Here is a 16,293-nt window from a genome sequence, read left to right as displayed (position 1 = left end):
ATTGAAAAAGAAAAAATGGAGAGAAAAAAAAAGGAAAAGTTGATGGTAAAAGATAAGAAAAGTAACTAAATGCAAAGTATTTCCCAAATCATATAAGAAAATTACTTACATAGGGTTGTTAGCTTATCATTTTATGTTTTAGTTTACATTTTGAAAACAGTGATTAAATCTTTCACCAAACTGAATTTGTTATTTGATTGTGTATCGTGTGCCTAGGTCATAGTATATCAAACATGTAATGTTGTGTATATAATGTGAATGTCTGATAAAATCTCTGAGAAAAAAAAAAATCACTACAAACTTGTCTATTTGATTACTTTAGCTTTTACTTCACCTTCAAGAATTTTCCCAGAGGATGATTTTGAGAGTCCATGAGATTGAAAAAGGTGTGGATGGACTACTGCATGACTCCAAGGTGATACTGCTGTAGAAAAATAACCTGTTGTTTAGCACAGGATGAAAGCAATGTAAACTCTCACAAAGGACAGGTTATCTTAATTTAGTATAATCTCTAATGCAACAGTAATCTTTTATATCAAATGAAATAAATGCATTGAAAAAAATCTGTGCAGCCATAAGTTATGCACAGTCATGCAACAGTTAATAACATATTACTAATTTAGTAAAACACATTTGAAAAAGAATAATGAGGCTCTGGTTTATTTGACCATTCAGGAATCTGTGTGCATCTGCTTTATATAATATCAGTTTACGACTTGGACAAGTTTTTTGCCATGAATGCAATTTATCAACTGAGATGGTTTGTTTCCATTGAAACTGCCAAAATCTATGTTTTATTTGTTTGTGGAGTATGCCTCTGAAACTGAGGATGACTTCTTAGAATTTTAGCCTGCGATCATCACTCATACCTTCATTATCTTATTTAGGGGTAGACGTTGAAAGTCTGACAATTACTTATTTCTTTTGTTACAGCTAACCTCTGTAAGGGTAAACAATGTCTTCAATGACTTTATCATGCTGGCTAATACACAGTTTGTGGAAAATGTAGGTATAACACATGATCTTACTTGTTATCATAAGGGCATGTAACATCATTTCTTGTTGAAGAAAACAAAATTGATGGTTTACTACACAAGCCCTCCTCCCCCAGGAACTTTGTTACATGACTCTGTGCTTGTTATGAAGATGTGGAGTGCATGTTTCTATATCTCCAACTTATATAAGAGGACTCTGTAGTAATTTCATTGTCTGTCTATGAGAGCATGAGTTCGTGTGTCCATGTGAACCTTGCATAAATTTGGTTCATATTTACATCATACCACCAAAGCCTGCACTTATAATTTTGGTGCTCATTGGTCAATTTTAAAGGTCAGAGGTCACCCTTGACCACCATTTAGTACTTCGAAAGCGATTTAAGTAGATACATATTGGAAGCTAGATATATTTGTTAGTTCTATTCCTTTAAACCTTTGTTTACTTATTTACTCGTAAATTCTGTTGGTAGACATCAATCTTTTCGGACCATTTCTATGGCTGAAGAGGATTTTGAATTGAATATATCTGTATTCATGCTGTTTTATGAAATTCTTTGAATGGGCATGTAATATGTAATATAAATTGAAACTCACTCCCTTTGTAGCGTGTCTATGATGAAGATGTGAGCCAAGAGGGAGAAACTAAGGAAGAAACCAAACCAGAGGACCAGGTATTGTTTTATAACTTTAATACTAGAGAGTTCCTCTTTGATATGGTAGACAGTAGATTTTTTTTAATACTGATGTTAGGGAAGTGAATGTGTGGTAAATCTGGAATATGTAACAGTTATAACAAAATCCATGATCATTTACAAATGGTTTGAAGGGTTAGAAGGTGGGAAAAGTAGCCAAAAATTGTTGAAGAGAACTATTTCCTTTTAAGTTGAGTTATGTTTGCATTTTTTTTTTTTTTTACAGGAGAAGACACGAGAACAGAAAGAAGCTGAACTCATCCCCAAAGTCAAAGAGGCTTTGACTCTTGGCATCAATGTGATAGATGATGCTTTTGAGAAACTTGACAGCCATGTTGCTGACTCTGATTCTGAGGATGATGATGAAACAGGATATAGAGTTGACCCCATCTTAGAACCTAAGGTCAGAGGTCAAATTAAAAAGAATATTTAATAGTGCAGGACAGTACCATATATGTATTGTCGTATAAATATATGTCTATTTCATCAATTCAGAATCTTAAAAAAGTTCAAATTTCCTAAAGATATCTGTTATGTCCTCAATATTTTTTTCCAATTAGGATATTGGTGATACAAATAAAGCTATTTTTGTTTTGCTTTACACTTAGAAAAAGGTTGTTTCCCTACTTAAAAATGGTGTTAAATTTCTTAAAATTTTGGAAAAAAATAATCCCACTTTCTAAGGAAACACTACCCAGTACTATTTTTCAAATTTATACAGCAACATGGAGCTTTAGATGTGAGGAAGGACTTTTTTAGTTTGAACTTATGTCTCCAGATTAGATATAGATTCTTGTTATGATCTGAAGGAGAAGAAAGTCCAACCTTAAGTATTGAGAATTTCCACTTTGATGTTATATTGTTACATAGGATCCGTACCTCAATCGACCACTTCCTCTACTGATTGGAACACCAAACTTCCTGTCAGATGACAATGTAGGATTGTTAGAGGAAGAATCGGGTCAGTATATTTCTGTTTTCATTAACTGTTTCATTTTTCTGTGTACATTTGAATTGCAAACAAGGAAAAAAATCAATATCTCATTTGGAATGTAAATTTTGACAAATATACTACCAGGAGTGTTGTTTGGGAAATGATTTGTCTAAGTAAAGGTATCCCACCTTTAACCTGTACTATGATTATGTCGGTAAAGATATCACACTTTTAACCTCTGATTATCTCTGAGTACAAATTTTATAATTGTCAAAATGTTTTATGATAAATGACCTTGAACCTGTTTTGACTTTTAACAGAAGAGGAGGAGAGTGATCAAGGAAGCATTAGTGAAAGTGACTCAGAAGAAGAAACGAAACCGGAGTCGTCCGATGAAGTGAGAAATTTGATTGTCGTTATTGATAGATGTAGATATTTACTGTCAAATAGAATTTTTAATGTCAGTGCATGTTAGTTTTATTATGTAATGCAAACAATAGATAAATTTATGTAGCAATATAGAAATTCTGTTGAATGTTTCAATCAGGGAAATGACCTACCACCGTTAGTGTTAGAGGGTGATGTTAGAATCTTCTAAGTCAGACTTGTGTTAACTCTTATCTCCTGTCAGATATTGTACTCTTAGAACATTTGACCGGATCAGCTGAATAACTTCATGACTAGATATTATGTTGGTTTAATGTTACGATGGCATGCATCACAAAAAAAGTATCATGATATGATGAATCGTTTCAAACCATCAGCCTAAATATACAGATTAAACTATCTCTTGTGTTTGTTTGTGGTACATGTTTTTAACCCCCCCCCCCCCCACCCTCCCCCTTTCGTTTTTTCTTTTTTTGGTGGTGATCATTGTTGTGGTTTTATCAAAATCTTTAATTAAACAGAAACAATATATTTTTCATGGAAGACAAATAGAATATTGTCTCTTTTATTTTAATTGTCGAGGTTCATGTATTTTTTGCATTATTTCATTCCAGTCTCAAAAATAGTGAAACATGGTTCCCCATGAAAACACTTACTGTACCTTATTTTAGAATATTTGCTGTTCGTAGTATTTCTTCACATTTTGTTTGTAGTTATTTAGTTTACGTTGATTTTGTTTTGTTTTATTCGTATTTTATTTTCCCCCTCTAGTACTCGTATAGCGACAGTGAAAGTGATTCTGATGCACCAAAATCAAAGCCTGCTCCCAAAAAAATTACAAGGGAAAGTTCTGATGAGGTTTGTTCTACAGTTTAACTCGTTATATACATTAAAATCTTTGTTTATTTGTGAAATATATTTGTCAGCAGTGAAGACTTATAGATGTTGAACCTCAGTGATAAATATTCAGTATTGGTGATGATTTCATCATCGTCCTTGTTGATGTCGTTGTCAAAATGATAACATTCACTTACACAGGATTGTTATATTCATACATATTAGTAAAAGGGGTAACAGTTCATTGAAGTTTTTAAGAGAAAACAAGTATTTATCTAGAGTGATTAATATCACAGTCAAAGTCTCAAGAGTCATTTTGAAAATCTTCATTCGACCAGACTTATAAATAATACTGGTAGATAGTGTTATACATTATACATGTATTTATCAGTACACTTCCATACCAATGTCAAAGGTGGTGTGATCCATTGTTTGGTATAAATTTAAAAAAATAATAGTTTAGCATGTGTTAGCTGTTTAAACAAAGGATTGTCCCTTTAAAATGTTCTCCATCAGCAATTTGCATCATCAACTTAACTACGGTGCTGTATCTATGTGTACTAATTTTGACCTATATCTCGTGATGCAATGATTTATTTAAAATGAGATTAGGAAGACATTGTTTGTTTTTAACTCGGTAAGTGTAAATGCTTGATATTGATATCAATACTTTTCTGAGAGGATTCAAAAAAAGAGAAAAAGAAGAAAGAAAACCAAAAAACTTGTCTGTATTTTGAACTGTAATTTTAGTTCTTCAAAGTTTTATATAATATTTTGATGATTTGTCAGACTAGCAACTGCGATAGCTCAGTCAGTTAGAGAGTTGGCGGGCGAAACCTCTGGTGAAGATCATGGGTGCATTGTTTGACACTCTCTTCCAGTGGCTGTACTTCCTAAGAAGCTGAGAAATTAGCCAGTCTGTGCAGATATGGTTGTGTCAATGAACAAGACAGTTTAACTGAATTTTTCTGGGTAATTCTGTAGTCAGTTTAAATTGGTTGAATCTCACATTTTACCCTGACAAATGAGATTAAAGTTTCCTACCTTTACAGAGCGATGAGAGTGATGAGGACATGTTTATAGAAAAAAGAAGGAACAGCGATGATGAGGAAGATACTGAGACAGAGGAATCAGAGGATGAAATCAGTAGAGAAAAACAGGCACAGGTAGAGTATATATCTCTATAACACTAGATAATACAGTTAAATGTCCCAATTATACAGGGTAATGTCCCATCTATACAGGGTAAATGTCCCAGTATTACAGGGTAAATGTTCCATGTATACAATGTAAATGTCCCATCTATACAGGGTAAATGTCCCATCTATACAGGGTAAATGTCCCATGTATACAGGGTAAATGTCCCATGTATACAGGGTAAATGTCCCATCTCTACAGGGTAAATGTCCCATGTATACAGGGTAAATGTCCCATCTATACAGGGTAAATGTCCCATGTATACATGGTAAATGTCCCATGTATACAATGTAAATGTCCCATCTATACAGGGTAAATGTCCCATGTATACAGGGTAAATGTCCCATCTATACAGGGTAAATGTCCCATGTATACAGGGTAAATGTCCCATTTATACAGGGTAAATGTCCCATCTATACAGGGTAAATGTCCCATGTATACAAGGTAAATGTCCCATCTATACAGGGTATAATATGTATTATGTAAATGTTCATCAACATCCTGTGACATAGAGCTTTACATAAGAGTGGTTGCATTAATCAAGAATAGTTTAGGTATGATTAAATTACTTTTCCTAGTGATTGTGTAATTGGTCTACATTTTAAAACTTGATTGACGATATCAAAGACATTGGAGATTTGTCAAAAAAAAAAAATAATACAAAGCTGAACTTTAAAATTTTCTGTCTAAATATAGTCAAGAGGACCAACAGACTTTGCATCAGAACTTGCTAAAAAGATTGGTGCTCCAGCCATGATAATTCCACAGGGGAGTGATGAGGAAGGTGACGATGAAGAGGAACCTAAACCAAAGACAAAAGGTAAGATTGTGATGGCAGATCACCAATGTTTGTTGACGAGACAACGCCGAGTGATAGAGTCAAGGCGATAGAAAACCTTAAGGACTCGTGCAACTAAGTCAATCACTGCATGCTATTACTTAGCATTTAAGCTTATGGCATTCATATTTTTGACACAAGTGTCTCGACTCCTAGCAGCATACCTGTGACCGTCTACAAGTGGCATAATTTACGAGGTTAAGTGGTATCTCAGACAATCATTGTTGTTGTGGGTTAATTACAGTATATTAAAAGAAACTTGTGCTTTTAATAAGTTGAAAAATGCAATTTTCCCCATGTAGTTATGTACATATGCACGAGTGAAATCGAAGTTGTGGCATTATATACTCAGGTTTGCATGTTGTTGCCATTTTTGATTTCCTTAGAAATGTTACCAACTTTTTCTAGAAATAACACGAAGGAAATCAGCTCCAAATTATCCTTATATCATAAATGTAAACTTCCATTTGAGTGATGTATTTACCTGGTCGTTTTAACTTTTGATATATCTCCTTACTTACACGTCCGAGGGGGAAGGGGGGGGTGGCTGGAGGTATAGTAATTAATTACTTTGTGAGTTTGTCCTTGATAACCTTGTGGACAAGATATCTCTTGAACCCCTGGATATGAGTCTAGAGAGTAATAATGTACTCGGCTTTCATATAGTGTCCCCTCCCTACCATGTGGGTTTTACCTGGTACTCATGTTTCCTCCCCTGGGCTTCCATCTGTGCTATCAAGAGTGATTAACATAAGTTGGAAAAACTTGTTTTTGCAATTGTAGTAAAATAAAAAATTTTAATATTAGTTTTGACTTTATTCACACCATAGCATTATTCCAGCAAAATCAACACCTGATCAGATTTTAATGCAGGGGAAGGGATATAGCTATGTGAGATAGCAACCTTACCTGGTTTTTAACTTTGGTTTTAAAATGACATCTAGAAGAATAACATTTTGGTGCTGTTGTAGAGAAAAATGTTTGTACATATCATTACATATTCTCTGTTTCAGGGAAAGGGAAAAAAAGAACAGAATCTGAGAGCAGCCATAAAAAGGCAAAGAAAACCAAAGACAAATCCTCTAAGAAAAAAGTGCCAGATGACGGTGAGTTTTGTTAAATAGGTGTCCTACATATCATGATATTGTCTTCAATCTGGTTTTTTGTTTACAATTTACAAGTAGGTGATTATAAATATAAACATAATTGTGATTAATACAGTTACTGCCAGTGTGCATACTTTAGTTATCTTTCACAGCTGTGTTTTCATAATTATGTATTCTGCCACTGGTTTTGGTTTCATTCCTTTGTAAATGAGTATAATAGATTTGTACCAGTATACCTTACTGTATAAGCTATTTCCTTCATGTGGTATTAAAATGATAAAAACAATACAAGGTGTTTTTCGTTTCACCTTTTGATAGACAATAAGTGACTTACACAAACATTGCTGTTGTAGATGCTGACTTGTTTGGTGCCCCTGATGAAGATGATTCCCCGTTCGGTACCTCTGGTGGTCTTTTCTCCTCCAGTAGGGGTATGTTTGACAACGACAGTGATGAGGTAAACATCTTATATTTATTATTATACACAGTTGCTTTTTTCTCATTTTCTAAAATAAAATATTGAACTATAATTGCTGCTGAAATATCAAGCTGAATGTTGCAGGCCCTCAGGGCCTCTTGCTCTGTGGATTCATCTGTCTGTGAATAATGTTGTTGTTCTGTTGAACAAGCTGTCTGTGAAGTAATTATTTGTTTTTTTAAAGGATGAGCTCTCTGTGAAATAATTCTTCTTTTTTTTTCTTTAAAGGGTGGTCTATTTGATGATGTGGAGAAGGATGATGTGATAGAGGAAGGTAGGGATAATGTCTTAACACTATTTGTGTTTTATTCTATTATTTGAAGAAGTTACATGTAGTTTCCTTTTTGCTTGTTGTGTTTGCATGGACATCAAAGCAAAAACACGAAATGTCAGATATTAGCTACCATCTGCTGGGGTGTTCCCAGTTTATAGGTCATAGGCTTAGAGTGTTGACCTACTTAACCTCAGATCCTAGGTATATGGTTCAATGCTCACCACACTTCATGTTTTTCACTCTTCCCGAAGCTGAGGATGACCGGTATGTGCTGTCATGTTCAGGTCCACAGGCAAGATACCTTACCTGTAAAATTACCCTGTCTGTATAGGGTAATAAACACAGAAAATGAGGGGAAAAAATTACTATTTGGTCATGTGTAATACAACTGTAATTGTTAATGAAATAGTTCATACTAGATGAATCACAAATTCATGTTGTATGTTTGATTCCTGGAAGAGAATATATTAAAAAAAATCATAATTTGAAATGAAAGAGTTACCAAGACAAAATGTAAACAAGTTACATTGTATAACGTCTACTATTAAGAAATCTTTTCTGTTGTTACCATGGTTTCTATTTCTGTAACCATGGTAACTACTTCTTTTGTAGTAACTGTTTCTCTTGTCTCCATGGTAACTACAATGCAATCAAATTGTAAAAAATGTTTCTTCTTACATTTTTGTTTGATTGATCCGTTGTTTTTTTCTTCTGAATTCAGTTTCTCTTCATGTATTTGTTCATTACTGGTGAAATGTTCAGTTTAACTAAATTGGACATTTTTGTGATGAATGGTTAATAGCTAGGAGTGTAAGAGTACAACTGAAGGATATCAAGATGTATTGTGCTGCACTGAGACAGTATCACAATATATCACCTTTTATAGTTTTGCCATAAATTGTGTCTCTGTGTCCTGAAACAGAAAGCTATCACAGTGGATATGAGGATAAATGATGTGAAAAGCAATGTGTTTTGTTACCAAATGATACAAGGTCTCACAAATGCTTTATTTTTACAAGTGCTTCCTGGGTCTCACAAACGCTTACAAGCATCTGAGTTAAAGAAAAAGTGCAGGGCCAATTCAAGTTAAATTACAGCTTTATTTATGATAATTGGAATTTTTAAGAAATTAATATACAATGCTGAATACATTACAATATACAGGTATGTGTTTTGTACCATATTATTTTTTTTTGTAGTATACCAATATATATCGTTACACACCTATATCTAAATAACGTTGAACACAAAAACTAAATTTTACTATATCTAAGGTGTGATTGATCAACAGAATCTTTTCATTCACAAGGTGATATCTACTGTTTTTAAAAACAAAAATGACAAAATGTTTGTTTTATTTGACCATGTTTTTCTGATTTTGTTAGAAAAACCACAGAAGAAGAAGACATCCAACAAGAAGCCAGCTGGGGGCGTGGCACTATTTGGTGAAGGTAAGAAAGTTCTGTCTTTCAACCCCATGTATAGTGTGAAACAAACATGATAAAATCAGTTCAACAATATCTCTTGTTGATTGGTGTCAGTATCAGTACCATATATACCCAACAATAAGTCTGTGTCTGGTAATAAGCCCACCCAAAACTATTACTATAAAGTATTGCTGATTTATCGTCCAGCAATAAACCTGACCCCTGAATTGAAGTAAGAATTTGTAAACAATTCCAGTACAAACTTTGTTTTAATTTTTATGCTCTTAATTATGGAACAGATGATGATGAGGAGGATGGTGGAGTGTTTGGGTCCAGTACAAAGGAGAGGAGTGACTCTGTTAAAAAGCCAACATCTATAACAGCTCCCTCTACTAAGAAAGCTAGTGGCAGCCGTGGTGGGGGAGGTGGGGGTTTCTTTGATGATAATGAGGACGACGATGAAGATGCTGGAGATTTGTTTGCGTCATCAAGCAAGAAAACATCAGGTTATTATGTTTCTTGTTTGTACTCCGTCAGCCAGACATTGTATAGTTTATTTTAGGGACAAAGTCCTACTGTATTCAGATTTGTATTGTTTATATTCCATCTGTCCATCCTTTCCTGCTCTATCCCATCTTATCGTGAGAATCTCTCTATAGATTTGGTTCAGATTTACTACATGATATCAAGTTCTACACCATATCCTATTGAGATGGTCATCAATCAAGGTTAAAGGGTCAAAGGCTACACTGGCACCTTCTGCATATTCACCAAACAATGACAGGGCTCTCGATCTGCCAGATTTGGGGCCGAATATTCCAATGCAAAATAGTATCTTTTTTTCCCAATTTAAACCCCAAGTTTTCCCAATTCTAAGGAAAACACCGCTATTTTTCTCAATTCTAAGGGCCGCGGGCCCCAGTCCAAAATGGGGTGTGAGAGCCCTGAATGATATTTATATGCATTAAAATGTGGGGCACTCATTTTGTGTAACAGGAATGGAGAAGGAAAAGGAAAAAGCCCCGCCTAAGTCTGCATTATTTGATGACGAAGATGAGGAAGGTGATCTGTTCGGCTCGAGCCCTGCAGCAAAACAACCACAGGAGAAAAAGAAACAAGAGAAAACAAAACCGGACAAAAAGGTTCGAACCCCGTACAGACTATTCAAATCATATTTTGCAATTTTGTTATCTTTTGTAATTATTGTACATTTTATGTATACTTGACCAGAAGGTAGACGAGTCTTTGACTCATTCTGTTATCAAGTTTAGATAAAGACTTTTATTATTATTATCATTATTGTTTATTTATAATTGAAGTTTCTTCATTGGAAATTCATTTTTGTATTTTTGAATTTGATAAAAATTTTATTCTGTAAGGTAATTTTAGGAAGTTTTTTTTTTTGAAGACAAGATTGTTTTAATTTGAGAAAATGTGAAATACTGTAGTGTAAGAAATTCTAATTGTAATTGTGAACTCTGAAAAAGAAATGTTTTCCATAATTATTATTCCAGTGTAACAGTTTGTGTTTATGTGCTTGTACAGTTTTTGATAACCAGATATTTTTGTCTATACAGCTACCACCAGGTGCGGTGTCTATGTTTGGTAGTGGACCTAACCCATTAACTGCTGCCCTCAAGAAACAACGTCCTGCTTCAGATGTAAGTAGATATTTTGTGATTGTCTGTTCTAGTCAACTGTCAGGTATAGGATTGTGACAGGGGGTGCCTAATGGTCTGCTCTAGTCAGGTCTAGGGTTGTGACAGGGGAACCCAATGGCCTGCTCTAGTCAGGTCTAGGGTCGTGACAGGGGGTGCCTAATGGTCTGCTCTAGCCAGGTATAGGGTTGTGACAGGGGAGCCTAATGGTCTGTTCTAGTCAGGTCTAGGGTTGTGACGGGGTGCCTAATGGTCTGCTCTAGTCAGGTCTAGGGTTGTGACAGGGTGTGCCTAATGGTCTGCTCTAGTCAGGTCTAGGGTTGTGACAGGGGGTGCCTAATGGTCTGCTCTAGTCAGGTCTAGGGTTGTGACAGGGGATCCTAATGGTCTGCTCTAGTCAGGTCTAGGGTTGTGACAGGGGGTGCCTAATGGTCTGCTCTAGTCAGGTCTAGGGTTGTGACAGGATGTGCCTAATGGTCTGCTCTAGTCAGGTCTAGGGTTGTGACAGGGGGTGCCTAATGGTCTGCTCTAGCCAGGTCTAGGATTGTGACAAGGGAAAATAATTGTCTGCTCTAGCCAGGTCTAGGTTTGTGAGAGGGGATCCTAATGGTCTGCTCTAGTCAGGTCTAGGGTTGTGACAGGGGGTGCCTAATGGTCTGCTCTAGTCAGGTCTAGGGTTGTGACAGGGGGTGCCTAATGGTCTGCTCTAGTCAGGTCTAGGGTTGTGACATGGGGTGCCTAATTGTCTGCTCTAGCCAGGTCTAGGGTTGTGACAGGGGGTGCCTAATAGTCAGTTCTAGTCAGGTCTAGGGTTGTGACAGGGGAGCCAAATGGTCTGTTCTAGTCAGGTCTAGGGTTGTGACAGGGGGAGCCTAATAGTCTGCTCTAGTCAGGTCTATGGTTGTGACAGGGGGTGTCTAATGGTCTGCTCTAGTCAGGTCTAGGGTTGTGACAAGGAAACCTAATGGTCTGTTCTAGTCAGGTCTAGGGTTGTGACAGGGGGAGCCTAATAGTCTGCTCTAGTCAGGTCTAGGGTTGTGACAGGGGGTGCCTAATGGTCTGCTCTAGTCAGGTCTAGGGTTGTGACAAGGAAACCTAATGGTCTGTTCTAGTCAGGTCTACGGTTGTGACAGGGGGAGCCTAATAGTCTGCTCTAGTCAGGTCTAGGGTTGTGACAGGGGGTGCCTAATGGTCTGCTCTTGTCAGGTCTAGGGTTGTGACAAGGAAACCTAATGGTCTGTTCTAGTCAGGTCTACGGTTGTGACAGGAGAGCCTAATTGTCTGCTTTTCCTTCTGTAAAATTTACACGTGTATGTTATATGTTTATATCTATAGAACTAGGATGTCAGTGTCAGCTGAAGATTCAAGGTGAGATAGTTAGATCCTTAACTGGTTTGTATTTCTCAGGAAGCTGAGACCTAAAACCATTCTTTACTATCATTTATGTGTCCTCAGGTAAAACATTGTACCTGAGTTGCTTTGGACAACATGTTGCTGGCCTCTTGTATGGTGTTCTATAAGGTAGCAACCAGCTACATAATAAAATCCCCATCAAAACTGTTTAAAAGGGGATTTTAAAACAAACAAACAAACAAAAAAAACAAACAAAGGTTAGCATTTAATAATTGTAAATTCATGTATTTTTGTGTAGCTAAGATTTTGTAGTTCTTCAAAAACTTTGTGGACTTTGTTGACTTCTCAGATAAATATAGTTCTATAAATGTTTTCAGTTAAGTACATGTATTGGCCACCACAGCTAGGGAGTGCTGGAATCCTAACCTTAGGTTACATAGGGTTACTGCTTTAACCAACCAAGCTATCGTGGTCCCAAGATGTTGATTAATTTATGTTATATGTGTGACTTTTTTATTGCTCTGCCAGGAAGAAGACAGTGACACTTCAGCAGGAAACAAGTCCCGTAGTAGTAGTATTAAATCTAGCCAATCACAGTCGTCCTTGTCCTCACGACAAATTGACCGCGTCAAGAAGGACGGTCGGAGCTCTTCCAGTAACAGTCTGTTTGATGATGATGCAGATGACGCCTTGTTCCGAGATCCCCCTAAACCAAGAGCTGATAGGTAAGATACTGTATAGTAGACAAGCATTAAAACAAAAGTTATTATCAGTTTAAAGCAACTAGTGTACAACAGATATGTGTGAGTAGTGCACTATAGCCATCATGTTTCATCTGTTGTCATGTGCTGCTGGTTGTCTGTTTTCCACCATCCCATGAGTATCAACTTTCCACTAAAACATTTTTCTCAATAACCAAAAGGCCCAGAGTGCTGAAATTTGGTCTGTAGCATGCTGGGATGAAAGGCTGCTAAGTTTGTTCACATGATTGACCTTGACTCACTTGTCTCAGGGTCTGACATGTTTAAATCTTCAAACAACTTCTCCTTTATATCTAAATGGTCACACTATTGATATTGGTTCTGTAACATAATTGGATTAAGAGTTGATCAATAATCATGGTCACTGGTTTCTCTCTTTAACAAGCAATAGATCTTGTGTCATGATATTTGTGAAGTAGCATACTTTAGAATAAGATTCTAAGTTAATAGATATTGACTTAATGAACAGACAAAGTCTTTTTATGTAAGCTGTTTGACAGGTGAACCATTCAGGCCCATTGAGTCTCTATTATATACAGTAAAACTCACATATGTTGTACATGCTTGAACCAAATACATTGGATAAGTCAAAAAGTTTTGTTCCGTAACAATATAATGTCTTCTTTATCTTAGTAAATTTAAAACAGATGATTTGGAAACTGTTGATTTGAATACTACATTTGTGTCGAATATATTTTGTGGTCGGTCCCTTCTAAATTTTACTAAAATTTCCTCTTTGGTGTCCAACATTCAGGTGTTACCTTGTCTCTTCGGTCCGAATGACTGAGTGTACTGGGTCAGCCATATCTGTGTTAAGGAGCCCTTTTGTAATTTTCAATCAAACATTAGCCTATCCCTGTGTATACACAGGTGCAGAAGTGAAAGTTAGAATCTATACAGAACTTTGAACAAAATACACTGTAGTCTATTAATCGTAACACTACTGTATTTTTTGTTATGCCCATGGCCGCCGGAAACCAGATGAAAAAACAAGCAATAACTACTAGCCCGATGCAGATTAATAAAAATACTAGTTTGTCATTGACACATTTGTTGATGATTTTAAATACATTTACTGGATATACATGTACATATAAAAAGTGCAAGTTTTGTTTCATTCTATTTTACGGTTACGCTCTAACGATACCGGTCCGTACGTGTAAAATTTAAAGTTATACCACAGCCTTCACCTTTTCATTACCCACCTCAGTGCTATCAATATTTTCGTCAATGTAGATTGGTCCTGAGTACATATTTATTGAGTTTTATTCTAAAATATCGTTGACGGGACTCTTAAGGATATAAATATGAGTACAACATATGTAGTACTTTAGGTATCAATTTCAGTAAATTATGTGTATGAGAGTGAGTGCGTATCCAGCATGTGCTGCAATTCAATGACGAGTATTTCACATTACATTTTTCGTTTTATATTTGTACTTATAAAATACACAAAATACATCTGTTTATTAATTACTTACCATCATGCCATGCTTTGAGACACAGATCCGGTAAACAACCAATAAAAAAAGGGTCAATTTTCGATGCAAACTGTCTCCGTTCATAGAAACACAGATAAGTTGAACCTTCGGATAAGTAAAATATTTCATTTGGTCCCATAGACTAATCTGTGTTTAACGGTATACCCAAATGTCTTTTTACTCAGATGATTGTTCATGCTCATGGGCCTTTTGTCTAGGCGAGGTTTGGTTTTTCAGATTGCCATATACAGATATTTTGATCTTCTAATAATAAATAGTTACACCAGTGCCCTTTTGGTTCTTGTTAAATCATATTCTTTATTCAGAATCAAAATGTCTGCCATATTGTCTGGAAGGCCAAGATATACACTATATTATTTTTGAGGGATTTTAGTAATTGTTATTTTTGGAAAATGGAATAAAATCTCAAAAAGACAAAAAATAATTGTGAAAAAATTGAAATTGCTGGAGAAGCTTAGTCTTAGGTTTTTTGATTTCCTGAATTTTAATAAAAAGATTTAAAAATTTGTGTTATTTTTCAGTAAATCAAAAGCCAAACCAAAAGCATCGTTGTTTGCAGAGGATGAAGACGAAGATGATGGCTTGTTTGGTATGGGGAAGAAACCACCAGCAACAGTAAAGGTATGGAGTTTATTATTTCCATTTATTACAGCCATTGTCTGTCAGTCTGGCTGTTGTTAACTTTTCCTACGAAAAGCTTCTCTTCAAGAACAAATGAGCATATTTAGAGAAAATTTGTTCAGCAGCATCCTTTTGAGAATGAGGCTCCAGCTTACACAGCCATAATGCCAAGGGGCTGGGCCTGAAAGGGGAAATTTATCAAATTCTTTAAAATTCTTTTATTTTATGTAGAAATGATTTTGTTCTAATTTGGTCTGAATCAACCTTAGGTGAAAGGGGCTCATTTGTATGTAAAAAATTCGGTATTTGGGTCCCCTGGAGTGGGAGAAGCAGAGCTCAAAAGGGGAGAGAGAATTCGGTAGGCATGTGTGGATTCTGTCCCACTTTGGTTTGAAGTATGTTTGGATGAACTAGGCTTTTGTATAAAATGTTGGATGGACCCCTGACAGCAGAGGGTGGATCCTAAAGTGGAGATGGATATAGACTTTACAAATTCCTTTTTCTTTAATTTGAACAAAGCAATTTTAACCAAACAAAGACATGTGAGTGACACAGACCCTGTGGACCTCTTGTTTTAACTCACAGGCCTATGTGGGCATGGCTTCTTTACTGCTTGCATGTTGGAATAAAGGGCAAACAATTTTGTTAAAATGTTCTTCATAACTCAGGATATTGTAGCAAAGGCTTGCAGAAGTAAAAGCCTATTTAGATGAATCACCTGGGCCCATTTCCATAGCTTTAGAATGTAACAGGTCCTAATGAAAGGATGCAATCAGTTTTGTCCAAAATAATTACCTTGATCCACTTTCAAGGTCACAAGGGTCAAATGTATTAAAAAGTTTTTATCTTTAAAATCTGATGCAGCTTCATAAAACATTTCTTGGTTTTATAACTTGTGTGTGTGTTTGATTAAATAGAAAGACTTGTAACCAAAACAGGTTTTCTATATTAGATATTTGTACTGAAATTAAGTTCTGTAAAAATTTATGATTAGAAAAGTCTTCATTTATTATTTGCATATCATAAAAATAGTATATACTATGATAAATGAATAATGATTATGGTTGTAAATAATAGTTCAGGACCAAACAAACTTAATTTTCTTTTATCATGATATTGGTAACAGAGTACAGATAAGCCTCGGTCAGGTAGTCTGTTTGGGGAGGAGGATGATAACGATGAAGGAGACATGTTTGGTGCTGCTCCAATTAAATCTACCACAAGGTATGTTGT

At 35.7% G+C, this 16,293-nt stretch overlaps 1 protein-coding gene across 1 annotated transcript in view; it reads left to right on the top strand.

Annotated features, from left to right (window-relative positions):
* Window positions 1–16,293, top strand: part of LOC132548333 (WASH complex subunit 2C-like) — a 36,846-nt gene that overhangs the window by 1,036 nt on the left and 19,517 nt on the right. Inside the window, exons 3-21 of the mRNA XM_060212190.1 lie at window positions 323–415; window positions 934–1,005; window positions 1,601–1,666; window positions 1,914–2,090; window positions 2,558–2,648; window positions 2,942–3,018; window positions 3,780–3,866; window positions 4,898–5,011; window positions 5,739–5,862; window positions 6,894–6,986; window positions 7,340–7,443; window positions 7,693–7,738; window positions 9,124–9,189; window positions 9,465–9,671; window positions 10,162–10,307; window positions 10,743–10,826; window positions 12,705–12,901; window positions 14,961–15,060; window positions 16,187–16,284. Of these exons, the coding sequence (XP_060068173.1) occupies window positions 323–415; window positions 934–1,005; window positions 1,601–1,666; window positions 1,914–2,090; window positions 2,558–2,648; window positions 2,942–3,018; window positions 3,780–3,866; window positions 4,898–5,011; window positions 5,739–5,862; window positions 6,894–6,986; window positions 7,340–7,443; window positions 7,693–7,738; window positions 9,124–9,189; window positions 9,465–9,671; window positions 10,162–10,307; window positions 10,743–10,826; window positions 12,705–12,901; window positions 14,961–15,060; window positions 16,187–16,284 (2,042 nt within the window). The remainder of the gene's footprint in view (window positions 1–322; window positions 416–933; window positions 1,006–1,600; window positions 1,667–1,913; window positions 2,091–2,557; window positions 2,649–2,941; window positions 3,019–3,779; window positions 3,867–4,897; window positions 5,012–5,738; window positions 5,863–6,893; window positions 6,987–7,339; window positions 7,444–7,692; window positions 7,739–9,123; window positions 9,190–9,464; window positions 9,672–10,161; window positions 10,308–10,742; window positions 10,827–12,704; window positions 12,902–14,960; window positions 15,061–16,186; window positions 16,285–16,293) is intronic.

The sequence above is a fragment of the Ylistrum balloti genome, unplaced genomic scaffold (assembly GCF_031769215.1).
Source record: "Ylistrum balloti isolate Yb309-2 unplaced genomic scaffold, AGI_CSIRO_Ybal_v1 Utg370008, whole genome shotgun sequence".
Taxonomy (NCBI): domain Eukaryota; kingdom Metazoa; phylum Mollusca; class Bivalvia; order Pectinida; family Pectinidae; genus Ylistrum; species Ylistrum balloti.
This window is presented reverse-complemented; position numbering and strand designations above follow the sequence as displayed.